The 27,962-nt window shown below is 31.4% G+C and overlaps 1 protein-coding gene across 1 annotated transcript; it reads right to left on the reverse strand.

Annotated features, from left to right (window-relative positions):
* Positions 1–55: 55 nt before the first annotated feature.
* LOC106068788 (ADAM 17-like protease) lies at positions 56–27,329 on the reverse strand. The gene is made up of 23 exons (XM_013228264.2): positions 27,105–27,329; positions 25,704–25,833; positions 24,605–24,738; positions 23,849–23,937; positions 22,870–22,976; positions 22,060–22,136; positions 20,676–20,803; positions 20,341–20,433; positions 17,231–17,305; positions 15,642–15,780; positions 12,857–12,967; positions 12,587–12,592; positions 12,004–12,128; positions 11,155–11,224; positions 10,506–10,647; positions 9,999–10,100; positions 9,357–9,419; positions 9,079–9,152; positions 8,643–8,758; positions 6,967–7,045; positions 6,295–6,383; positions 5,777–5,830; positions 56–1,061 (listed from the first exon to the last, which is right to left on the reverse strand). The coding sequence occupies exons 1-23, from the start codon at positions 27,205–27,207 to the stop codon at positions 936–938; spliced, it is 2,232 nt and encodes a 743-aa protein (XP_013083718.2). The 5' UTR covers positions 27,208–27,329; the 3' UTR covers positions 56–935.
* Positions 27,330–27,962: the final 633 nt, after the last annotated feature.

The following is a 27,962-nucleotide window of genomic DNA, read 5'->3' on the forward strand; positions in this document are numbered from 1 at the left end:
ATGAACAGAACCTTCTATTTTACACACACACAAAAATACCTACAAACGCAGACAATGGAAAATATAAAAAATTTATTTGAAATGAAACATTTTATAATGAAAGATCAAGTACAAGTTATGTCAACAAATATGTCATGAGATCACGCTCACCTTTCTTTTTTTTTTTGCATAGTTGGAAATAAATAGAGCTCTGGAATACAAGTTTTACAAAGGTACCTTGTTGTCTCATTGATCACAGAATCACATTAACCTAGTTAAAACATTGCCAAAAGTTAATAATAATAGTCTTTACTATCCATAAAGAAATTTGTCTTACAATTTGTGCATTAGGACAAACAAAAAGTTGCACCTGTTTTGAAATAATGGAACAACGAAATGTAGACAAAAGTATCTCAAAAGTTATCTGAATTTCAAATAAAACACATTTACGACATAAATATATCAAGGTTAACATTTTTGTTTTCAAGTGCTGAAATTCAAGCCAGTGCAGGTACAAGAAAATTGAAAACAGATTTGTATGTAAAAGTTAAGAAACAGCGTGTGTAAAGATACGTAATAAAAATATATAAGTATTTAATTATAAATTAATCATAGTAAAGTTTCGGTATTTGTTCACTCCTTGTAAACTTATTTTGACAAAAGATATGAATAATGAAAATGTGAAGGTTTAATACTGATTCCTAAAAAAAAAAAAATGATGAAATGGACGGAAAGATTTTTTTTTTTTTTACATTGTGTAATAACCATACATGCATGAACTGTTGAAAAATATCACAGAGTGCATTATCAAGTGCGCTTTTTTGTCAGCAAATAAATTCAAATATGGTGTACCATAAGTCAGATGTCACTCTAACAGAAAGTTGAATTCCAGTTTAAACTGGTTTTCACTTTAATGACATGATTTGAATAGCTGAATCAGAAGGATAGCTTTTTGTCTAGACTTCTGAAGTGGAAAATAAACTGTAGACATTACGGCGTCGCAATGTTTCCATATCAGCTTTAGATTTCTTGATTGGTTTGGCAACCAGCCTACCATCTTCATCATGAAGGAGGTTACGATCCTGTCGGACACAAAATAAATACATTTTTAATCAAAATTATTTACTGAAATGATTAGCCAAAAATTTTTGAGAAATATGACAGTTAAACAATTTATAACAGATGTTTTGTTTCAATGAATGTAAACTTTTTAAAATGCCAATTCTTGTTCAAAAATAACGTAATTTATTTTTAAATGTAGAAAATAGTATTTAACTGAAACATCTGTATTTAAAAAATATAGATAATTATTATCAAAGTAAATAAAAATAGACAAAAAACAACTTTCAGTCCAATGTCTTTAGCAGATATGAAAATAGAGAAGAATCAAAGAGCTAAATAATCAGACAATCTAAGAGTTTGTTTTAGAAACATATGCATATGTCAAAACTGATCATACATTATCCTAACAACTCTGTTTCAAGTAGACATATTCTTAGTTGGCCTTTGCAAACATAAAACATAAATCAAGATGCAACTGAAACATGATAATAAAATGAAACCTGTTTTTATTTCTTGATTTTCTATTTTTTTATCTTCCATAACAATTTGAGCATCTTTACATAGTCACATCATTAGTAGAATTGGATTTGTTCATATTAACTTTTTTTTTTAAAGTTTCTAACTACTCGACTGTTCATTACTCAAAATAACTTGGGAACACATGTTAGGAATTCGACATATTACAAAAATGTTTGGAAAAGATACAAATGTAATGACTGCAGGCACCATCAGTGGGTAAGGTGAGCCAAGTCATCCTTGTACGTAATCAAATAATAATAATAATAATTTGATTTATAGAGCGCTGTTAACAAACATCACATCCATACAAAGTTATTCACCAAAAATGAGTTTTACATAAGATTTAAATATTTTTTGAAACACAGTATTAAAAAAACACATACATTGAATAGAGTTCTACTTCCAAAACCTTATTTAGCAGATAAGCCTTTTAAGTTACCACAATAGGCTCTCAATTAAAACAAATATATCAGTTTCAAGAGCGCAGCATTCATTTGGCATGCATGGAAAAAGTTAAAAGGTTATTCAGATATGGGAAAAGAATTAATTGAAATGAACCACAGAATGAACAGTTTATAATGACAAAAATATATCTGAGTTTTTTATAATTAGTAATAGTTCAATAGGAAATTTTTCATTTGCATTTCTGTCTGATAGGGCAATACTTGAAATGTTTTTTTAATTTGGTATTGAATGAAAAAAAAAGAAGTTAATTTGATAGATATTTCTATTTATTACAATGTGTAATCTAATTATAATTATAGTTGAAATTTTAAAAAAATGGGGAGTAGAAAGTTTAGTAAGAATGTTAAAGATGTTAATATTTATATTTAAATAGGAGATAGACCAACAGATGTAGGTAGGATTCTCTTCAGCACTTATTACCAAGTGTGATGGAAATTGATTTAATAGTATATTTAATCTTTGATGACAAAGATAAATGATAATGCTTTGCCTTGTAGGCCTTTTTGTCATAATTTTAATAACACTGACTTGTAAATTTACTTGAAAACCGTGGATTAGGTTATTTCATGTAGGTGTGAAAGAATGCTGAGGAATACAGAACATAACTGGTAATCTACTGAACTTTCAACTTAAGTGCTACTCTTGAGCTCTCCAAAAAATGAGGTACAATTTTATTTTGAAGGCAATGTTCATTTTTTCATAGGAATGAAAAGGAAGGACAATATCTATGATAATGAAAAGTTCTAAATTTTAATATATAATATTATATAGATATACAGTAAATAGTTATAACAAAATAAAAGTATTTTATCCTGGACCCAGTATATATTGGTCTATCTCTCAGAGACTGGATGTTAAAAAAAGCAGGAGAAAAGGCTAATAAGGAGAAGCACCACTCGAAGATTTTAAAGATGTTTTGTTCTCATTCTATCATTATTGCGCTACTTTAATCCAAATATTGTGTGAATGGAGAGAAAAAGAATTTGTTGAAATGTTGAGCTAACGTTATCTTATTTTAATTGTAACAACATAAAGTTTAAGCTGACAAACATTAAATGTAGCCTTCATCTTTTCATGAATATTTTAGTTAAGTGAAAAGCATCAATGGTCTGAAACATAAGACATGTATTTTGTTTGTTTGGTTTTCGAGACATTACTTTTTCTTTCCTTTATTTTTTCTTAATATTTTTGTGGTGAATTTACTACTTTCATATTTCTAGGTTATTATGCAAAATTTTCAAGCAATACAGAAACAAAATATTTGAGAAATGTGATATATGATATGATATGGCCTCCTTCAGTTGCAAAGCGACTATGGATCATCTCATGGAAATGAGATTTATACCTGGGCATTTGCTGTGGTTGGAACGATGTCATCCACACATTAGTTCCCCCCTCTCCATGCAGCTGATGTATCCATAGGAACTGCAGTGCCAATACAGTTTAAGAAATTTTAACATCTAATATCTATCCTAGTTTGTGTTGATATTGGCATGTACACATTGAAATATAAAAGATATTAACATTTCACCAAATATTCCTTTCCAATCCTCTCCTGAAAAAATATCTTACAAATTTGTGCTGCCATTTTTTTGTTTGAATGACTGCTAAGCAATGTTGTTTGTTAAAAGGTTCTAAGAGGTTAATATTTATCGAATCTGTCTCTCTATATTTCACCAGTTCTTTTTCTTCAAATGTACATAAACATTAATAAATATTAAAAATTGTTACATTTTACTACAACTGATCTATTCATAATGTTAGTTGAACATTTTTAATCACTCCCATTATTAGTACAAATACAGATAAATTCAGTTAATTAGACCAACAGTTTATTGGACCAGCCATTTATTCTGAGAAATATGTACGAAGTGAAATCCTTTTATATGCAAGAATCCAGCCAATCAATCCAGCCTGTTATCAGGACTAAAATGATTGTTTTTTAATGAGATCTGATTTACCAGAATCTACTTTATCTTTCCTTATTATTTCATATAATCTAATATATAAAGTAGAATGTAAGGAGTACGTATGTATGTATGTCCTGCAAAGAAATCAAAACTGTTTGACTAATTTTGATAAAACTTGGCATAAATATTCCTTAGATCATAGCAAAGACCATAATTTATGTTTAATGTCCCTCCCACATCTGGAAAGCTCTAAAAATAAAAAAATCCATCTCTATTAAAGAATGCAACTTTTAACAAATCGGGTTACCAGTTTTCACAGAATTTTCTATTTGATATGAATATGTCAGCTAAACTTTTATACACATTTTCACAGCAATATATTTAAAAAATGTTAAGAGAAAACTCTCCATGTTTGACATAGATCTAAATCCAATCTACTAGATCAGTAATACCCAAACTAAGTCCAGCAGGCCACGGGTCATGTTCACCTAGTGTATATTATATATATATATATATATATATATATATATATATATATATATATATATATATATATATATAAAACAATAGATTGATCCAAAGTTAGGGTAAAGCAAAATTATATTTTGGGTGCAACTCCTGTTCATTGTAGAAATGGATTGAAAGTTAGGTAGTGTTATGGAAAGCTTTAATAGAAGAAATGGTCAGTTGAAATAGTGTTCTGTTGAGCAGAAATGTGATTCTTACTTGGTAGACAAGCATTGCTCATTCTGGCAAAAACTGCAAAAAAAAATTAATTAAAAACAAAGAACTGAACAGACCATTCTTTATAGATATACTAGGGTTAAAGACAGGTTTGGAACATACAAGGCTGAAGGCAGCAAAGTGACAAGGCTTCTCCAACATTACCAAACTGGTATTTACAATTTCAGCCTTTGCATCTATTTCCTATTTCACAAAAACTTATGTCTGAGACAAACTTTATTATGTTTGAGAAGCCATGTAATAAAAGAGCATTTATGTTAAATGAAAAAAGTCAGAAAATAAAGTGGTTAGTTTGACAGACAACTTGACAGAAAAAAAACAATCACAAAACAAGACAAATTTCAAAAGCAACATAGGCAACTGGGCATGACATGATTCGAATCAGTTCATGCAAAGAATGATTGTTTCATAACTTAAGTTTCAACCTACTTAGTCTACACTTGAAAGGCTGGTCTGAAATCAAGAAATGTAGTTTTAATTGACAAACTCAATCAGATAAAGATTCAACATAAGTAAAATCAACACACACAAGAACTGAACAAGAAATAGCTTTTGTTATATACCATATATATCTGTTAGATAAAGATTCGAATTTATTATTTTTGAAAAGAAACAAGAAAATTTTCTGATCTTGTTATGTATATTTAGAAAAACAGCAAAAGAAAGTATAAGTTAATATAAAAAAACAACAACAGAGAAATGATTTTTTAAATTCTATTAACATTTTGTATAAGTGTTTAGTATCACAGCAGACAAAAAACAAAATATGGATTTTAAAAATAAAAAAAAATAAAAAAATTATATGGAAACATGTTTCAAATTGAATTATAATTTTATTATAACAGTGACTTAATTTTAACATGTGCAGGATTATAGGTGAAATCAGCTATAAAAAAAATTTCCTGACAGTGTTATGAAAAGAAAGAACACCAGTTAACCAATCAACAAGAAGAAGACAATTTCCTTTTGGTTGACCTTGTCTCCCAAGTTCACGATTTATTCTTTTAATTAATTATTGCTGGCTAAAAAAAATAAAAATTTTGAAAAGTTATAGAGTGGATAGAAATATTTGTGTGGCCATATTCTTTTTCACTTACAGTTCTTATCTCTGTGTCCTCCCATCTCTCTGTCTGCTTCCTAGCTTTCCGATCCTGAGAAAGACAAGAAAATTATGATGAAAAGTTTTCACAGCATCAAGGCGAATGTATAAGCAGCTTAGGAGTAATGTGTGACAATATAAATGTGGATAATGAATAGTCCCCCTTTTAAATGAACATTTGTATGCCAGTGGTGGACATGAACAAAAAGAGATGGAAACAAAATGTATCCAGGAGAGTTACACGAACATTATATTTTTAAAGTGATTTTATTAAATGTAAATGTGTTTTGAAGTACAAGCATAATAATTTAATATGAAATTTCAAATGAAAGTAAAATAAGCTTTTAGTTCCTGAGAAATGCAAAGGTCTGAGACTAACATCACTAAGTTCATGACAAAACCAAAGGTCTGAGACTAACATGACAAAGTTCCTGATGAAAACAAAGGTCTGAGTCACTAAGTTCCTGACTAATGCAACTTAACAAGGTTTAACTGTATTTTGATTTAGCTACTCACCTGGCACCATATGGCAGTAGTAGCAGGAATCCACAAAATCAAAGAAAATACTATCACACAACCCACAACATTGGTTCGGAATATTTGTACTGAGATGATATAGAAGAAGTTTATAAAAAAAAAATTAATACAGATGATCAAACATTTTATCAGAAAAAAAAATCTAAAAATGAAGTTGTTATTTGAAACATTTTTAGCAAAACTAAGGTTATGGATGTAGCAGCTACAGTTTCCTTTCACCAAAATTTTAGACAAATTATTTTCTTATGACTGTGGCATATCTTTACATAATGATATGCACAGCATTTGGTTGAAGATATAATCACATGGTTGAGTCTTGAAGAGGGCAGTAGTTTTTAAATATATTTGAGTCTGTTCTCTGTATTAAAGGGAACAAGTTATAACAAGACATTAGAACCAGTAAACTCTGAAACCAATATCTTAAAATTTGAGATTTTGATATCATGTTAAATTATTATTTTTTTAACTAATTAAAAGGTGAATTGAACCAGGATTACATTTTCCTTTTTTTGTTGCTTATCTATTGAGGTTTAAGCCTATACTCCTTAAAAAAATCATTGCATTTTGGTTTCATATGAACAGTTTCAAGTGTTTTACGCAAATTGTCTGTGATAAGACAACATGGGAACAGAGTACTACTTCGCTTCTTACCTATTTTGTCTACACTGAGGTTCTCAAATATTTGAAACAGCCGTTGTATAGTTGAGACTTTACTAGACTTACAAACATTCTGAGAAAAACAAAATTGAAACCAAATGTAAACCTCTATCTTTGATTAGGAGCGATAGGAAGAAAAAATGTGGAATCTTCTTTAAACCCAATGAATAGAGAAAAAAATGTTATTGACAGGGACTGTTGTGGATAAAATAATTGAAAGAGATAATGTGTTCAATATTCCAGTAGAAATCTAATGGATACAGCTGAAGAAAATGTTTATAAACTTTTAGAAAGTAGGAGTAGACTCTAAAACTAATAGAAGCTCAAGTATGTCAAGGTAAGGTCAGCGACATAGACAAATATCAATAATAATTGAATTGAATATTTTAAAAACTTTTTATCATACCCAGTATATTACTTTTTTTGTCATGACATATAAATTTTGCTAATGAAAACTTCAAATAAACGCCACAAAATAAATTAAGTTGTTTAGAACTATGAGACTTGATGTGTAAGCTATTTACAGCTGAATCTGGTTAATTATCTGACCGATTATATTGAGTAGCTATTGTTTTGGTACTAATAACAGGCTGGTCTGATTACATACAATTCATTATGCTGACACATAATTGTGATGGACTGCATTTAAACTAAAGCACCTCAAACATCTATGGGACTGCCTTCATATCTCTCCTGCATGAAATAGATGTACAAAGTTTCAATACATTTCCAAACATACAGCGCTGTTACTTGTGCCAACTCATTAAGGGCATCACCATCACTTTCCTGGTCTTCTGATGTTGTCATGTGTTTTATTATAATATAAGCAACAGTTGCTGCATTGAAATCTTCATTTTCATAATAGCATTAAAGCTCTTTATCAATCCATACAAATTCTTAAAGTTACAAATTTCTATTGTCCGTTTCACATTCAATTGGCATGCCAACATCCAACTCCAAAATCAAATAATTAAAGCCGCAGTAAGAAAAACATGTCTGAATTGTCTCACTGCTCATTTTTTGTCAGCTGCCAGTCCTAAATATAACTGCTTGTAAGAGGTTGACCTTTGAACTGACTTTGCTTGCTGGTGAGGATGAGGTCAGCAAACTTTCTTCCATTGATTTAAGAGCATAACTGATCAAATATAAGGTCTGGAAATTTGTGTTCAGGGTTGTGAAATTCACTAACTAGCAAAATTATTATTTCTATTATTCACATAATTCCCTAGGGGAAATGTTATTCAAACCCTTTACGTTTGAAGACATTATCTGTTCCATACCAATTTATAACTCTACTATAGATTATATCACTCAGTATTCTAACGTAAAATCCTATCTGTTGTTTTCAATCAAGATGGCATAGAAATGGACAGCTAATTTGTCAACAACAGTCAAAAGTTAATGTTTTTTACTTTATTATTAATTATCAAGACTGATAATATAAAGAACGTAGGTCTACAAAAATAAACCACAGAAAAGTATCATTTCACATTGATATCCAAAGTTCTAACACTTTCTCTTAAGGCAGGATACACTTTTAAATTTTTCAACAAGGTTTAGAAGATATAAATGGTAGACTCTTTCAATACAGAAAAAGTTGTCCACCAAACCAAAATGAAAGTTTATTTCTTGAAACATGAAATTTTAACCAAACTTAAACGTGTACGTACATCTTGACAGTAACCTCCAATACAAGGTCGACCATTGGGCAGTGGACTGTTACCATCAAATGGAATGCATGGGGATGAACTGTCTTTACGGCAACACCTCTGACAGGAGTTCGACACTTGAAGTAGATAGATAGGTGCCATATTAAAATGTTGTGGTTTTAAAACCATAAAAAACTAACAAGTCTGCTTAATCTTATTCCATAGTCATACCAGCAATACAAGAATAGATATATGTATATATATATATATATATATATATATATATATATATATATATATATATATATACTGAAATTAATGAGAAAAGTAAACAAATATTGAGTTTTATCAATAGGACAAACTTAAAACTACCCATATTTCAAGAATACAACCAGAATCTATTGAAAAAAAAAAGAAAAAGTTATAATAATAATACATTTTTAATCAAATAACTTACACTCTTCACAAGCACAAGCTGTCAAATTCCTAGCAGCACAAAAAGGTATACACTTTCCATTGCGGCACTGACCTCTAGAATTGTAATAAATAAATGAATTAGTGTGACTAATAAAAACTTACATTTTTTTTTAATATACAGAAATGTTAACTTATAACTAACTCTTGGAAATGCCATTATAGTTTGCAGATGAAACAAAAATAATAATAAAAAACAAACAGCAATATCAAACAAAAAAAACAAACAGGGATCGAAAGAAAAATATTTTCAATACTAACTTGTCTAGGCATGATGAGTTATCTTTCTTGAAGCTTGGTTTCGGGCAAGTCAAATCAAAACCAGTTTTTGGAGTTCAGGAAAAGATATGAAAACATTTATGTCAACCAACTACAGGCCATAATATTTTTGTTTGAATTAATATATCATATAATAACATTTTTACTGTAGAAACAGTTATCTCTATTTAGCGTCTGTATACTTTCTTCTACAAAAAACAACTGAATTAACCAGAAATAAAAATGTTTGCTTAAGCTTCTGAGCTATTCTTTATTCTTTTACTGATTTCAACCAGTTCATAATGTTTCACTGATAAATGGAACATGGACATAAACAGCTCTAAATTTATTGAAGCGCTTATTTCCCCTAAAACAATTTAAACCCTGCTCAGGCACAAGTTAGCCTAAACTGGCATAGAGGAGAACACCTGGCAGAAGTAGCTTCCAAAAATGATAGTTGGTGAACTATTATGAAGGCAGAGAGAGATACATTTGAGATCTGTCTTACAGGTGTGGACAGCAAAAAGATAAGATTGGCCAAAAGTCGACAGTTTCAAAATAGGCTAGGTCTGCATAGTCACATGAAATACCCCACAACAATATCACAAAAATGGATGAAGTGAACATGAATTGATAAAAGGATATTTGCAGAAGGCCGACTCAAAACAATCCACATCACTGTCTTGTGTGCACATATATCCACTTGGAGCTTTAGTGCAGTTCATGCAACACTCATGGTTAGCAGGGCTAGAAAACAGTCACATATTAATATTTCAAAGTATACATTTCCATCCTCAATAACTATGTACTGCTTAGAACTGTGAAATATAATCCATTATCTATGACATTAAAATATAGAATATATATATATATATATATATGATTAAAAATTTGCACATTTCTCATATCCTATGTACTCGAAGTAACTGTTAAGTCCAATCCTCCTTTTAAAAAGCCGGCCGCATTCATGGCATGGGTATGTTTGGTCAGAAGCATGATGAAAGGCCTGCTTGTTCTCTCATCTTTTTGTTGGTTTGGCACTCCGTCACCCTGGTCACTCTTCTTGCTTCAAATCTCGAGACTCCAAGACTCACAGCTTCACTCCATGATAAAAAAAATAAAATATAAAGACAGTTAAGATATTACCACTACCTGCATGTGGCATCCCCTATAAGTTGACAGTTATTGTTGCAGCAAGAGTCCAAGTTGAATCTCCCCAACAGACCAGCATCGCACTCCTCTCCTTCATCAATGATACCATTGCCACACACTTGGTTAGTATCATAACTTTTCTCTGTGAGAAACATTAATCTAAATAAATCTTTGTCACAACTATATAATCAAGTATGTATTTTACCTAAATAAATCTTAGTCTGTCACAACTATTTAAGCATATATGTATTTTATCTAAATAAAGCTTAGTCTGTCTCAACTAATCATATATGTAGGAAAGATTGTTGCAGTTGTAATAATTTAACCATCTCTCCACAAACAATACTCTGTTATGTGCAAATAGAAAAAAAACACAAAGAAAAAAAAACTCTAAAATAAAACAAAAAAAAATTAAGACAAGTTGATGTCATAAAGTGGCAGAGAAACTTTAGTTCTGATTAAGAATGTTGGTCCAAAAGACTAACAGATAGGTGATGATGATTTTTTTCCAAATGAATGGTTCTGTCAGAAAGAATTATGACTGTTTGAGTACATGTTAATTTTTAAAAAAATATTTTTGAAACTAATGAAATTGTCAAGTTTGATGTTTGTAGCAAAAAGGATAAATGTCATGACCATTGACACCTACCTGAAAAGCATGAGTCTCTCTTAAGCTTAAGAACTCGGCTCATCAATTCACGGCTGCAAGGTGAGAAGAGCTACAATTGGGACAGATAATAAAAGAAATATAATAACAATAATGGCAATGTCTATTATTCCAAACAAATTAGTGCAGTGTTTGTTTCACATGACCACACAAACCCAGTTGTGACCTGCATATTTTTCTGCATTGTCTGCTGAAAGCCGATTTAATTTTTTTTTTCGTGTTCTGTGCCAGTCTTCAATAAGGGCTTTTCTTGGGGTCTTAAATGTGGATAAGCAAGTGGTTGGATGTTAAATTGCACAACTTCATTAGAATCCTCTTTACAACTAAGAAAAATTCTGCAGTTTCTTTTATCTTTTGACTTAAAGACTGACTTGTAATTATGGTCTTAACTTACTGGATTTAAAGTTTGAATTTTAGCAAATGTGATGATTTTGTTTTTAACAACTGTCAACAACTAGCACACCGACAATTTATTGGCTCACAACATCTACTTATAGACTGGACCCTTTATACTTTTTAAATTGCATTTAGTCATCTATTCAAGTAAAGAAGAATAAAGTCCATTTTGAAACCTCTGGATTTGTAATTAATTTATTGGTGATAACATAACAAATACCTCCAGAAGAAGTTTTAATTTGTTCTGACAAAACTAGAAAGAAATTCAGTAAAATGGACAACACTTCTTAAGAATAAAAAAATTACAGTTAAATATTTGATACGATATAATGGAAATAAAACATTTACTCAAAAGCTAATTGTGGAAAATGTTTTAGGCATTATTTATTAATGCCTATAAAGTGCCATAAAATAAAACACCTTAAGGATACTTACCAAGTTGTTAGCATCATAGCCACTCACTGAATAAGGATACATTAAATATTTTCCTTTACCACTTCTACTAGTGGATGGTGAGCAGTCACTTGTCTCTGGGTCATGTTCTGCACCCCAGTTGTGACCTAAAAACATAGTGTTAAGTCAGACAGCAGGAAAAGTGTCTAGCCCTTAAAATATTTAACTATAACTTGCATATACATGGCAATAATGTTTAAATTCTTTACCACAGTAGAAATGTGTTACTGGAAATCATACAATGAGAAACACAACTTTCTTGCAGATTTAAATTATAGAAATATTGATGTTTAATTTCTAGTTGTATATGAATTTTAAATAAATCCTTTGCTTGGATATTTTAATATAAGATACTATACAAAATGTTCAGACCATTATTTTTTACCATATTCAAGGTTTAAAAAAATATTTTTAAGATAATTTTATATTTTATCTGTTTCTATATAAGTGTCTCTGTTTCTATATAAGTGTCCCTGTTTCTAAAAGTGTCTCTGTTTCTCTGATTAAATATCACAGAGTCACAGACATGAGAAACCAATGAAATAAATGCAAACAAAATACTAACCAAGTTCTGTTCAACAGCAAAGAATGTTCATTTTAACATGAAACAAAGAAAAAGAAAACATTTAAAGTTCTTTAAGATCTTTCATTATACAAAACATAAATAAAAAAAAAGAAAACAAGAAGGCTTTAAAGCTTAAGCCATCACAATATCATCATATTGAAACTGAATTTTGTAGTTTTTTTTAGTTCATTTAATGGAAGCCTGCAACAACAATGTAAACTACAAAAGAAGTAATGAGAATTTAAATGAATGCGCCAGCAATCAGCTTACCATGAGCAGTGACAAGATTAGCCTGCTGAAGCAATACAGTGTCACCATTTTGATTTTTCGTAGAGCTCCAGGCAGTGTTGAGACTGGACATGTGCTCATTTAAACGAGCAACTGATGAAAATAATGAAAATAATCACTAATAAATAAAAATGTTTTTATATTGTTTTTTTATATGCTGACCTTAGCAAATGAGTTTCAACAAGGCATTTTTTATTCTTTTTTGTATCTAACACTGCTCTAAATAGAAAAACAGACTAAAGACTGAAAAATACTTTTTAACATCTACCGCGCCAACAGGAAACAGGACTTTTTGGCACCACCATTTTAGCACAGTGGTCATTTATTGTTTTAGTCTAATCTGACCTTCCAATGTGCACTAACCCCCTTTTATTTTTACAAACCTTGACTATTATTAAGAATGTCAAGCAAAGCTATAATGAAACATCCACATGAAGCTACAGGAAGTGTCAAAATGTGGTAGGACCTTCTAGGATTGGTGTTACTACTCAGTTAGGACAGCTAACAGTGTCAACATGACCCATCAATCATCCTTTTTGAATTACAAACAATTTTTTTGCAAACAAAATAAATAATAAAATAAAGAAATATCTTTAATAAAAAAAAACCTGCCTAAATGTCAAATATTTTTCGCTTAATTTCTTTAAAAAAAAAATAGATCTATGTCACACCTCGCCTATAAATTATGAGGAGAATCTAATATATTGGTCTCAGTGTTAATCTCACTTTTTATAGTTGGCTATATTTATTTGTGGTAAAGTCAAGGCTAAATTTAAGGTAAAAGGCTTAAATATTTATGACTAAAAAAGTATTTATAAAAAGTTATTCTTCTTTTTAGCAGGCCCTGTAAGGGGAAAAGCCGATATTAGGTTTATGCAAAATGTCCATCTGTCACACTCAGATCTCGAAAAGTAGAAGGGAAATGAAAAATATTTTTTCACCATGTGATGCAGCTTGAAAAGTTTAGGTGCAACAGCTACTTTTGGTTTTCTAAAAGCAAACCATTTAATTTATAAAATTAATTATGCAAGCGATTTTTTCATTAAAAAACACCAATTCTAAAACAATTACATGGAATGGAAGTAGTGTTACAATATGTGAACAAAGAAAGATGGCTTGTTGTGTATTTTCAGAATCAATAGGTCAAATATATTAATAAAATGTACAATAAATGCTCACAACAATATAAATATTAGTTAAAGGTGTTTTTTCTGGTCAACTAGCTGTTAAAATTAAAAACAAACATTTATGTTTGTTTATATAGGCTAGAAATGCATTTTGTATGTAAATATCATGCACATTTTTTAAAATGGACTTTATATGCAGCAACTTTCGTGCATTTCTGTAAAATGTTTTACATGTTTCCGATGTTCCTTCAGAGTTGAAGATGCTTACTTCCTAGTCCAAACCTCCCGCAGGATGACGGGGGATAAGAGCAGGCATGGTGTGAACCTGGGACCATTGATAAATCTAAACAACAGTCCAGCGCGCAAACCGCACGACTAGGCAGCCATGATTTAGACTAGATCAAGTTCTATAATTTCAATTTCTAGACTTAAAGTGTAGATTTTTATTTCTAAATGTCTAGATCAATATTGCAATGTTATTAAATACTAAAACTTATCTACTAGACTCATTCTTAAATTTAATATTGCATTCAGTCTATTAATAAAATCTAGGCTTTTTTTTTTACATAAATCTTATCCAAATTACATCTACATTATTCCAAATTTATATTTTAGATCTAGATCAAGTAGATATAGATATTAAGAATTTAGGTAGAGCTACTTCCTCATTCTAGTTCCATTTAAATGATGTTGCCGAAGTACAAGCTCAATGTCTTGTTCTTTTCTTTTTTTTTTCAATTACAAATCAATACCAAAAGATTATTGTACATATCTAGTATTTGTCAAGCCGTAATGTGTAATATATCTCTTTATCAATAATAGGCTATTAGTTTGTTATTAAGTTAACAGCAATGGCTGATCGTGTGGTTAGCATGCTGGACTGATTATCTCAATGGTCCCGGTTTCATACCCTGCTCACTGCCATCCCCCGTCGTCCAGCGGGAGATTTGTATAAGGCAGTAAATTATCTTTAACTTTGAAGAAGAAACATCCAAACAGGTAAAACATTTTACAGAAAAAAAAACATTTTTTACAATGCTAAGTGTTTCTTTGAAACATTATTACTTTTGACAATCAAAACAAAATCACGTCTTGAATATTCCTTGCGAATAGGCGGATCTGACAGGGATCCGACTCCGATGGGGACGGCATGTAATCTTGTTTTAAATTTATCAAGAGCACCAAATGATTAGGTAGCATTCCAACATGTAAATGAATTCTGCAATATAAGTAAAACTACAACACTTACAAGACCAATTTTAAAATATGCTGGATTTCATAATCAACCATCTGAGATTTACTAACTACAAAAACATACATCCTAATTCACAAAGGAAAATAGCTCACATACAACATGAAACCCCTTATCAACAAAAACTTTGAACAAGTGTCATTAGAATTAATAAAAATCCTTGCGAATAGGCGGATCCGACAGGGATCTAATTAAAATTGATGGAGGTTCTATCCAAGGCAAAAGACAGAGAGGAATGGACAGTTGACAAATCTTGTGCAGTGCCCCCAACAGAGTAAAAGATAGGTGAAGTTGAAGACTAACAAAAAGGAAAAAAATAAAATTTTATAATCAAATTTTATGCTATATATAATTCCTTAAAAACTGAAAACAAGTCTAAAACACTTACGAGGTGAGCAAATGCCTCCTACTTGTCCTTCACGGGGTGGTGCTATATAGGCCAGGCCCAGCACATTGCCAAAAAAAGACTGATGTGTAAAGAGATGAGCAGCACAGTAGTTTTTATACTCGGTATTTCTGCTAAAAGCCTGAACAATAGAAACAAAATAAAAAAGCTGTAAACACAAGGAAATAAAATACATCTGTAGACAGGAGTTGAGGCTAAGTGACCTAAATGCTTTGATGGGATGTGTGGCCAAGAGGATTAAACCACTTGGTTGCCTGTCAAGGGGGCTTGAGTTCAACACTGGACTCAAGTAGAGCTGTGTTAACTGAAGGCCTAAAAGCAGCACAGAAAGCCTTCTCCCAGACACCTCCACTGGTCTACAAAACAAAAGATTGAACCATAGTACTCTGAGCATGACTATTGCATTTTATAAAAGTTCCCTTTCCAACCCTTTTGGATGTACATGGCAGATGATATAAAGGTCATCTGTTTCTGTGACCCACAGTTAATGAGGATGTCATGTGGCCAGCACAAAACCAACTTCCTTAACTATTCCCAACTTTTATCAGGTACCCATTAGAGCTGGGTGGACTCAGAGGTGCCCTAAAAATCCTGAAATAAAAAATCCCAGTCTTCACCAGGATTTGAACCAGGGACTTTGATTCGGAAGCAAAGTCCTTTACTACTAGTGAAAGCTATTTAAAAAAAAAAAAAAAAAAAAAAAAAAAAAGAATATTTAAAAATATGTATGTTTCTGTCTTACTAGTAATGAAAGGACTGTGTCTATGAAAATAAAGACAATCCTTGTACTAACACTAGTAAATTATATCATGTTAATTTACAGGCATGTCAATATGCATAATGATCAATAACTCAAAATATTCAAACATTTTTAAAATTCATATGTTTACATTTTGTGTATTACAGAATTACAATGGCCAACTGACTACTTAAGGATCTATCTATCATAAAGAAAGATTACAGAATTTTACAAAAGCTGGGACCTACATCTTTCAGCCTAGCAAAGCCATTCATCTTAGGATACATGGAAAAATCAGGAAAAGAGCCCTTTAGTAGTAGAGAGCATTAAGTAATCTATACCCTTAAACAACCCTTGCATTTAAGCTGGAGCTGAATGTCATGCAAAGCATCTTTACATCACATCAGCAAGGTCACATATATTGTCACATCTTTCCAAGATCAAGCTTAAGTCTGCTTGGGAATTTGATCTCTCTTTTGTTGGCTACATCATTCTCTCTTACTGCAGGATTTCAAGGGATTTAAAACGTTTATAAGAGTTTTCCAGCTATACTTTTCTGAAGCTAGCTGCTGCTATCGTAATACAGACATCTGAATAGAAGCACTTCCAGAAAGCACATGCTACTCTGTTCTCTTGAAGCTTATCACAAAAGATTACATTAGGCATACCATAGTTTATCATTAGCCAAAACATAACTATTCCCAAGGTAAAGATAAAAAGGTGAATATAAATATGTCTTAAATTATATGGCTGATTTTTACCCTTGGACTAATCAATTATATTACAATGATTAATTAACAAATAAAAGATCTTAGGACACTTTTCTATTTACCTGTAACAAATTTAGTGGATCCCAGCTGTCGGTTTCTGCATTGAAACCATTTGTTGCATATCGATAAATTACCATCTAGAAACAGAAAAAAATTTATACATGAATAAATCTTTTCGTGAAAATACTCATACAAATTGAAATATAACTCATATAAAAACTAATTAGTCATAAATATATAGTTAAAAAACAAAAACTTATTATTGGAATCTACTTCTTAAAAAGAAAATAATAGTTCTGTAATGATATATATTTTTTTAATTAAATTTTCTAAAAAATTTAAAGATTAATATATAGACCATTTTCAAGAGTTGAAAATAAAAATATAGATCTATGTGGGATGTGTGGCTGAGAGGCCATAATGGCTCAGTTACAGCTTGGCCACCTAAAAAGGGGGCTTTCTCCTAGATACCCTCCTGCTCCTGTTGATGGAATGTTAAGTCCCTACATGCTGCTTTCAGTTTTATAGTGTTATCCCCCTTTTAGATATATTTTATATGAAAAGTTATTGTGCTAGTATATTTATAGTAGGGGTGCACCGGATAGTACTTTTTGATATCCGGCTGCCTACTCAAGTGTCATGTAAATAGCTTGTGTTGCTATACATTTTACGAAACTGTTAAATAACATACCTATATTGGTTGGTATTAATTTTTTTCCTTTTATATACCTTGTTGTTTTAAACTCTGTTACTGATTGATTTATTCAAGCTTAACAGTATTTCTAAAAATCTGTATAGCATGAGTGTGTCTGTGTGTATGTACGATGCCACCAGCTGTAAAGGATGTGTGTAGGAAGGTCAATGTAAATAAAGTTAGTATATATTTAACTAGTTACTAATGTAAATCTCTCATAAGTAAAGTGCAATCTGCCTTGTATAGTGGTCGGATGTATGTGTTCATGAATTTCAGACCAACAACCTGGTCAGATATATCAAGTGAACCGACACATGTAGTCGTAGTGTAGTGTGTATAGTTGTTTGTGTTAACCATCACGCATTGTTTTTTTCCTTGCGCATACGCACGCAATAGTATAGGGTGGTCAGTCAAAAAAGATAACACATTGGCATGGTCAGTCAAGCATATAAGATAAATTATACCCATCCACTAGTTACAGAGGTCAAGGGTTGTTTTTTTTTTTACACTCCAGCATATTGTTTCTTTGTTTGCTAGATCTAACAGTGGTACTATTATTCAATTTCTTTTATGCGATTTTAAAATTTACTGTAAGGTTTTCCGTTATTTATTAAATCAAAAGAATTAAACAATGAAATTAGCTTTCTTTCTAAAGGTTTTATTACAAGGCAAAAAAATACACACACGCAAACATGCAAATCTTTGTTTTATTTTATTGTGCAAAGAACCTACATAAGAAACATTAAATGCAAAGAACGTATGTTAGAAACATCTTCCTTAACTTATTAATTATTTTATTCGTGGTTTTAGTAACTGTTACAAAAGGAACGATAGTAAGCCTATGGATGTCAGGTGTGTAAAAGTCGTCCTGGCCTGATACACAGTGGCTAAGTAGGGCCAATGCATCTTAAGTAAAAAAAAAAGTAATAACAAGGAGTTGATTGACTGTCACAAATTATTAAGAATATCGTTATCAAATCAAGACACTTATCTGCAGGAGTAATATTCAAGTTAACATGTTAGAAAAAGTATTTCTAATATTTATTGACAGTGTAATATCCTTTGTTAGCACGTTGTGTTTTTTCATTTTGGCTTGAAAATGGTCAATGTCTATCAATAAATTGGGTGTCAAGGACCAAAAAAATAAAATAAAGAGTAGGGGGAGTTTAGCTCTACATTTAAAGATAGCCCTGGTCATGTCTTTTACATTAATATAGATTTATTTCTACAAAAATAATTAGTTATTGGCTTACTGGGCTATATAATCTTGTGGTTTGTGTTCTGTGTAACTAAAGATCACTCATTTAGGTGTGTGTGATCTTTAGTTCAGCTTACTAATTGAGATTTATGTTCAAGTAACTCGGCACACTTAAAAAGGTGTGGCCTCTAGCCCAACCACGTGATTTAGATTTTTCTCCAAATAAGCAAACTCTTTGTCCGGATACCCATGTAGATTTACAACTAAGTAAACAAACCTAGTTTCCTCGTGTGACCTCTAGAGAGTGCTTACGTCCATCGTATCTGACTTGTGGTCACCTGTCAATCAATGAACTCAATGTGATGGGCTAAACAAATAAAAGGGGGAGGGAGTTGTTCATCTGGAAATATACCTGATTACCTTAGTAGGGGTGTGGCTCTTGTAGTCCAACCCCCAACCCCCCCCCCCCCAATAAAGATTAACTACTAAGTAAACAAACTCAATTCCCTCGAAAGGTGTGACCTCTAGAGAGTGTCAATACGTCTATCATATTTAACTTATGGTCACCTGCCTATAAATTAACTCAATTTGATGGACTAAACAAATAAAAGGGGGTGGGTGTTGTACCCACACAGCTAGACAAACGTCTGGTCAGCATGACATAGTCAAGGAATGTAGCATTTTAACATTTTAACTAACCTACTCAAAGGTCAAGACAAATTGAAAAAAATGTGCCAGCCATTGCTGCTGTATATGTAAAGCGTATTTATGCTGTAAAGTTTTAGTTATATTTATATTAACATGCCTTGTCTTTATAATAAACGATGTTTGGTGCATATTCATAATGGCTCTATTTTTAAGCACATTATTTTGTTTTAATATAAACATTAATACATTCTACAACAGACATTAATGGAACGAGGTCCACTTTATGCATATTAAATAGGTGTACTTTTTACTATCCAGTTTACTATCCGGTAGTGATATCCGACAGAAGCTGAATATCGCCGGATAGTGAAAAAGTGCTGGATATTCGGCAGAAGCCGGAGCAACTATCCGGTGCACCCCTAGTTTATAGTGCGTGATTGTTTGTTGTGAATGTTTTGTGAAAAAGTAGGATGTGACATAATATAAAAAAGTACAGTCTTCTATGTTTACTTGTATAAACACAAAGTCTCTGTTATTATTATTTTTATTATTTTAAAAAATTATATTTAAAATAACAACAACACTATGACATAATAGGATTAGAAATAAGTAATCATAAATGTGTCTCATACCTTGGCTATTTCAAATCCAAAACCATCCATAGATGTTTCCAAATTGAAAAATGTTTTTCTGTAAATATTATCCACTCTGTCAATAACATTGGCCTGTCACAAAAAAAAAATAATTTTATTCTCCTAATAAGTTTATAGCACAGACTACAAAGAAGAAAATTATATCATAACTATAAAGTGTGTAGCATTATTGATGATAAAAGAAATTTTGCCTTTCTACCATTAAGAAGGTTCATCACTAGACCAGGCATATGTACCAGTCTTCTAAAGTTTACCTCTCTATGGAGAGTTAACTTATTAAAATAATTTCAACAAATGACAAAATAGAAGCTCACCATGTACAAAGCTGTGTCATAAATATTATTTCTGCCTACTCCTTGAAAGAATTTATAATCTGCAACTGCAATTATTTTACATGTATTCAAAGTTGTAGCTGTTGATCTTTTCCTTCTAGAAGGTTTCGCTGTTGTTAGAAAAAGTTTTTTAAGTTTCTAAACATATTTGAAAATCTTAATGCCAATCATACATTTATACAACTAGCAAGATTCATTTTTTTTTTATTAGCATATATGCAATGACCCAGTACAAAATATTGATTTATATTCTATCATATATTTACAAAAGCCCTGACTGTCTCACCACTCATTCTCCCACTTGGGCTGGATGAAAGTGTAATCTTTTATTACTTACCATGTGCATAGAACGAAGCAACGGCTGAGGTTAATTTTTTTCCAAAACAGTGCTTTTTGTGGAGTTTTGTTGGGTAGGGTAGAAAAATTAATAGTACTTGAAGGATTTCTTAATAATTCTTATGGAGTCCCAGAGAAGCATAGAGCTCCACTTTCACTTTTTAATATCCTGGGCTATGGGATTTGGCTTTGTTCTTTCTCACAAGTTGACAGTAGATATCTTTTCAGGCCACCTAATTCCCAATATCCAGTGTAGGCAGCTATTAGTGAAAGTTTTCCCATATTTGTTTTAGTGACTCTCCATGTCTCTGAACTGTATAAAAGAATTAACTTAACATTTGTGTTAAAGTTTCGAATCTTGTAGCGCTTTAGAGCAGCAGATAGTTTTAAGAGTGGCAAACCTAGCTTTACTAATGCAATTTGAAATATCATCATCAACTCCGCCGTCTTTACCAACTCTACTTCCCAGATAAGTGAAGTGGTCCATATCAAGGATATTCTCCCCCTGTAGCAAGATTGGGTTCTCTTGCCTATTGTTAATCCTCATAACTTCTGTTTTCTTCTTCGCTACTTCTGAGAGTCTGGTCAGTGTGGCCTGAGCACTTTGTTGCATATATGGTAGAGGAGGCAGATGATGTCAGCAAAGTCCAGGCCTTCCAGATGTTGTGCTAGTGTCCATTCAATGCTGTTTTTGTTGCCTGAGACTGTCTGTGACATGACCCAATCAATCACCAACAAAAATATTAAGGGCCAAAGTATATATCCCTGACTAACTCCTGTTTTAACTAGAAAAGGATTGGTAAGTTGTGTATTACTTGGCATGATGAGCTTACAATGATGAACAGCCATATTTGGTAATTTGCTGATTTATTGTAAAAATAAAAGAATAAATTATATAAAACCGGACATGTAAAAGAATTATACGTTTTCATTTTTATTTTCATAATTTTAGATTTAATGAATATTTTAAAATCCTTCCCAATAATACATCAGCAAAGTTTGTATAGTCCCCTAAGTTAAAGGTATTCACCTTGTGTTGCATGATCTACTATTGTATGAGAATCATCTTTGGAAATATTCAAATGTATATTTCCACAGAAACTTGGACTGAAAAAGAAAACAATAAAGGTTTATTGACTATATTTCAGATCCTATAATGACAGTGTCAGATCTTGAAAATAGAACTTAAGTAAACCCCTGGCTGAAAACAGTTTAAAAGGTCAAATTTGTACAAATGCTCCTTCTTCCCTAGTGCTATTAGAGCATGGAATGGGTTGTCTGAGCAAACAGATAAAAAGACTTACAATGAATTTCCACAAATGCCTTTAAAAGCTAATGACAATTTTTAGTTAATATTTAATATAAGTTCAACTAGTTGTATCACTATCTCTTGCCAAAAATATGCTTCCAGCTGAAAACTATAAAATATATTCTTTTTTTATAGAACATTTTATAATCAGCATCTGAAGTATGAAAAAAAAAATATTAAAAAAAAAATCATTTTGCTTCCCTTTTTAATTTTAAAGTAGCAGTTATACATAAAACACTGAACCATAATCTTCAAATACAAACACAAAATCTAATAAAATACTCAGAAAAACAAAGATAAAGGCACATTCCTCATTCCATATGCTAGGACAAATTTGTACAAATGTTCCTTCTTCCCTAGTGCTATTGGAGCATGGAATGGATTGCCTGAGCCAGCCAGGAAAACCTGTGACTTGGCAGAATTTAAGTCATTGGTTAGCATGCATGACTAGATGCATGACACCTAGGACATAATTATCTTCTTTTTTTAAGTAACGTCTGTATTATATAAGATAAGATTATTAATACTGACCTAAATTGTGTCTTCTGACCTTCCTGCCAAATAATATCATTTGCTCGATACACCAGCATATGGCTGTCATCATTCATGGAACTTGCTTGAATATGAAATTTAGCATTCTGAAGGGAAGAAAGTAATATACTATTGTCAGACATATTCTCACCAAATCAAAGCAGTTTCAAATACGGCAGACATTCTTCATTGCCATCTGGGGTCCAATGTTAATTTCATCTTCTCTTAAAAGGAAATGGCTCAAGCATCAAAGCAGTGACCTGAAGAAGCCCGGGATGTCACTTATATCTTAGCCCAAACCTCTCCCCACACAAGATGATTTGGAGGGAGGGGGGGGGTGATGACAGTGGGCAGGATTTGAACCAGGGACCATCCAGACTACAATCTAGGTTGCATACCACATGACCAGGCAAACATCTTGCACAGAAAGTGTTGACCTTACACTGTACAACTGTAAAAGAGTTAGGAAATTACCACACATCAACAGTTGAGACTGGCGGAGTTCTGAAGTTAAATACACTTGTTGGCTACATATGAGAGGAGCTTGAGTTTGAGACCCAAATTGAGCTGAACTGTATGCTGAGCACCTAAAGGCAGTACAGAAACTTCCCAGATACCCTTTCATCCAAAATATCCACAAAAGAAATTGAACCATAGTGCACTGAACATGCTGTAAGCGTGACATATGCACTATACAAAAGTGATTTTAAAAAGTATAAGAAAAATGGCCACAGGTCTAGACATTAAAATAATTATGAAACTGGCGTTGTAAATTTGCAGCAGTATATAAACATTCTACACTTATTGAAGTCTGTTAAGGCATGAAATAATCTATAATGATAAGATGCCGGTGGTTTTTATTTCATAGTAGTAAATATTTAGGATGTCAAAGATTATTAGTTATTAGCCTACTAATAGTATACATTGAAAATAGTAACTATAACTATAGTAACTATAATTAAGTAGTAAGTAATAATACCTCAACACCATACAGTTCACCATCATAATGAACAGTCCCTGAAAATATTCCCTCCTTGAATGTTCCCCTGATTTCTGAGTCAGGATCACCTGTGATAGACAAATATTTGAAGTGTTCATTTCAGTTTACTGATGAGAAAAAAAATTATCAAATGTACTTTAAAGTAAGGAAAGTTGCCAAGTAGCAAAGTTCATTCATAAACGAAAAGTTATGTAACTTTGTCTCTAAAAAGATATTTTCTTAATTTAAAGACATTTCATTAAATAAATTACCTTAAAGCCTATTTAGTGTAAATGTTGTATGTGTGCTATATGTTAGACATATGCATTGTCAATAAAAGCAAAGTTATTTGAATCCAAAGCAAACAAAAACTCCACTTTTTAAACTTCTCTCTTCTTTGCTTAACAGTTTTGATCAATACTTTTTAGCTTTGCAGTACTATAGAGGGGCATGGCCTCCAAGTGATAAAGTGCTTGGCTTTTAAACTAGTGAAAACTAGGATTTTAGGGTTCAAGATTTTTAGGATGCTTGAGTCTACCCAACATTCTATTAATAATTGGGGAAAGTAAAGATGGATGGTTTGTTGTGTTGGTCACATGACATCCTCATTACCAATCCGTATTAACCATGGAAACAGATGAGGCTTTATATAGCATGTCCTATGGAATGCAAGGTCTGAAAGATGGAATTTTTTATGTTTAGCAATGCAGCTGTAAAAGCCTGGCACAATTATCAGCATAGTTTGCAAGATCTTACCATCACACTTGCCAACATAAATCTGATCTCTGCGGAAGCTGTGCTCGACTGGCTTTCCATTCTCACCATACACAGCCAGAATGAAGTTTGGCGAGAAAAAGTTCAAGCGAGGTGTTAAGTTACATGTGAATGATCTACATTAAAAGAAAAAAATGTGAATGAATGATATGAACTGAAAATAACAGTGCTACTTTTGGCTTTTAACTCTGAACTTTTTAGTGCAAAATGGCTAAAATAGCCAAGACCCTTTCTATTCCATTTTTTCTATTATTTATTTTATACTAAAAATATTTTTTAATACCATGTGTAAGTTCACAGTTGTATTACATCTGTATATAATATTAATGAATGTACGTCTGGCTCTAAATTTTTCAGTTTGAAAATCTAGTCCTTTGTGTTACTTTAGTTGTACATGCTAGACTACTTGGGACAACACTAATGTCACACTTATTTTCTTTAGCAAAAACAGAAACATGCTGAACTGAATTGATTTGTTTGTTTTTTAAAAGCCAAACTACAAAGTAACATTGGTCAGCAATACATGTACACAGACAGATTTCAACATTTTCAGCACAAAATCAGAAGCTACCCCATACAGGCTACACATCTCCCTCTATTTAAATGATCTAGTTTATAAGTATAGCATGATAGCCTGCAATCACTCAGACCAATGCACAAGCTACTAGTGTGCTAATATGTGGGCAAACAACTAGATACTTTTCAAAAGAAAAACTGTTGTTTTGTTTCTGTGAGATATTTACTAAAGTTTTATTCAGATTCCTGTGACAAGGTGGCCAAGTGGTAAAGTGCTTAGCTTCCAAACTGTGGTTCAAATGACATGTATTCTGAATACCATAAATAACACCAATGAGTCCAACCAATTTTAACAAGTACCTAATATTAGTTGAAGAAAAAAAAGGCAGTTGTGTTAGTCACATAACACCCTCAATAATCATTGGCCACAGAAACAGATGACCTTTACATCATTTTCCTTATAGATCGCAAGGGGATACTATGCTCTTTTTATAATATAAAATATATTATAATAAGTTTATAAAGACTGAGAATTCACGTCTACCTTTCTGTGTTTTTGTCTTACCTGTTAAAAGCTTGAAAATGAAACTCTTTAATGAATTCTGACATGTCATTGTTGGTGCTGCGCTTGTGCCGGACATGTGAGTTGTGGATATTGATAACCTCATGGTATGTTAGCTTATCATGAATAGCTCCTAGAAAATAAGATTTATACAAATTTGTGGTGACAAAAAACATTTTTTTCCCCTTTAAAGTTTAAGATTGCAATGCACAATGGGAAACAAATTGTGTGTCATGTTACATCTCTCCACAAACTTACATACAGCCTGAAGTTGATACAGCCAAATATTTGAATTAATGATGCTTGAATGTACATTTCAACTCAATGACTACTATTTGTTTTTTTTAACTCAACTTTAACTCTTTAGCCAAGAAAGATAAATCTCTTTTTTTTTCTTTTTTTTTACAATTATTTCAAATAAAAACAAAAAATATTAAATACATTTTAATAACCTGTCTGATATTAACTTTTTGCATGTAAATTATGAGTGAGTCTGCTGTGAATGTATATTTTGATTTTCTATAGTTATGTTTTGTTTGGTGTAATGCACAAATTGTAGGACAAATTCCCTTATGGATAATAAAGATTATTATTATTACTTTCATAAAATGTATACTTTTAACAACACACCAAATTTCTAACATTTGCCTAATTTTCTTCATTGAGATAGTACTTTCTCTTAACTTTTAGAAAAAAAAAAAACTAGCTAAATCTAGATTTGTATAAAAATTATAAAAAGTAGAGTTCTTTTAATTACTAATTTATAAACTGTATGTAAAATATAATTATAAATGGTAATTGGGAACTAATGGGGATGCAGATATCATCATAATAATATATAATAATAAATAATACTAGTAGACATATTTCTGATACTTAACTTGATTTATAGATATCTATTAGTATTAGAAAGATGGTAACTATAGTATTTATATTTTATAGATTATAGATCAATGACAGTAACTTGAGTAAGTGACTTAGTGAGTAACATTTATGTGTCAGATCTAGCTAGAGTCTAGATCTAATAATTCTAATAGTTAATAGTAACTATAGCTATAGTTACTATAGTCATCTTCTTTTTTGAAGTAACGTCTGTATTATATAAGATAAGATAAGAAATAGATCTAGAATCTAGATTCTAGTATTAAATATTATGTTCAGTGAGTCAGTATTATTATATAAGGATTTTTTAGTATATAATATATCTAAATAGACTTATAGTATTGTGTGTGTATGTAGATCTATATAAGATAAATAATGATAATCATTTAAATCATAATTATAATAAAAAATATCATTAATTATAATTGATTAAAATTAATTTAAATGTTTATTTTGTTTTTTTTCAAATTCAAGTTACAAAGTTACTGGTAGGTTAAATTAATCGAATTATCTTGTAATTACCCTCAACAATAGCTAAAGTGTACGCATATAATACAATGACATCAATCGCGATGGGTAAATAAAATGTATCGCGAACAAGAACTAGATCTAAAATAAATGTCATTCTTAGCGAGTCAGTTTGGCGAGGGTCGCTTCCTCGTCAACTGAACTAATTACCATCCTTCGTTTCATAACTTTTTGTTGCCAATTAAAATTTTTAAAACAATTGAGATAAACCCAGCTATTTCAAAACATAACAAGAGAAAAACCCATTTTTTATATTTTTTTTTTATAAATTGATATGTATTTTTATTGATTTGTAAAACCATTAGTTTCGTTCTATTTCTAATTCCTAGCAACTGAGCGCAAATAGATCCTGATCACACGACGCTTGGCCTAGATCTATATGCATGAGACAACTTATAGTTAGATAACCTTGATTTTTCCCCTATCGCAGCCTACATAATAAAGTTCTATATAATTCGTTGGTCTCCTGCAGTCTCAACGCGACTTTTTCTTCTCATTGCCGAATGAGATGAAAATGAAATCTTGGTTATTAGGTACTTTATAATATTAGCCTCGGCCAGAAGAATGTCATCGGCTCGCCAGTTTCCTCCTGTCTACGCAGCTGTCTAGGACAAAAGCAGGTAAGGTAAACGAATAATTGTCCTATACAGTTTGGGATCAGCAACGTGATATTATCTTATCTTATATAATACAGACGTTACTTCAAAAAAGAAGATGATTACGTCCTACCCGTCATGCATTTAGTCATGCATATTAACCAATGACTTAATGCCTATTAAGTCACTGGTTTTCCTGGCTAGCTCAGGCAACCCATTCCATGCTCTAATAGCACTAGGGAAGAAGGAGTATTTG

The sequence above is a fragment of the Biomphalaria glabrata genome, chromosome 16 (assembly GCF_947242115.1).
Source record: "Biomphalaria glabrata chromosome 16, xgBioGlab47.1, whole genome shotgun sequence".
NCBI classification, from domain to species: domain Eukaryota; kingdom Metazoa; phylum Mollusca; class Gastropoda; family Planorbidae; genus Biomphalaria; species Biomphalaria glabrata.

Coding starts and splice junctions, on each gene's coding strand:
- LOC106068788 (XM_013228264.2), bottom strand. CDS start 27,207: ATGACATTTATTTTAGATCTAGTTCTTGTTCGCGATACATTTTATTTA. Junction 11,225..12,003: donor GCTATGATGCTAACAACTTG/GTAAGTATCCTT, acceptor TCCCAATTGTAG/CTCTTCTCACCTTGCAGCCG. Junction 1,062..5,776: donor AGGACACAGAGATAAGAACT/GTAAGTGAAAAA, acceptor TGTGTCCGACAG/GATCGTAACCTCCTTCATGA.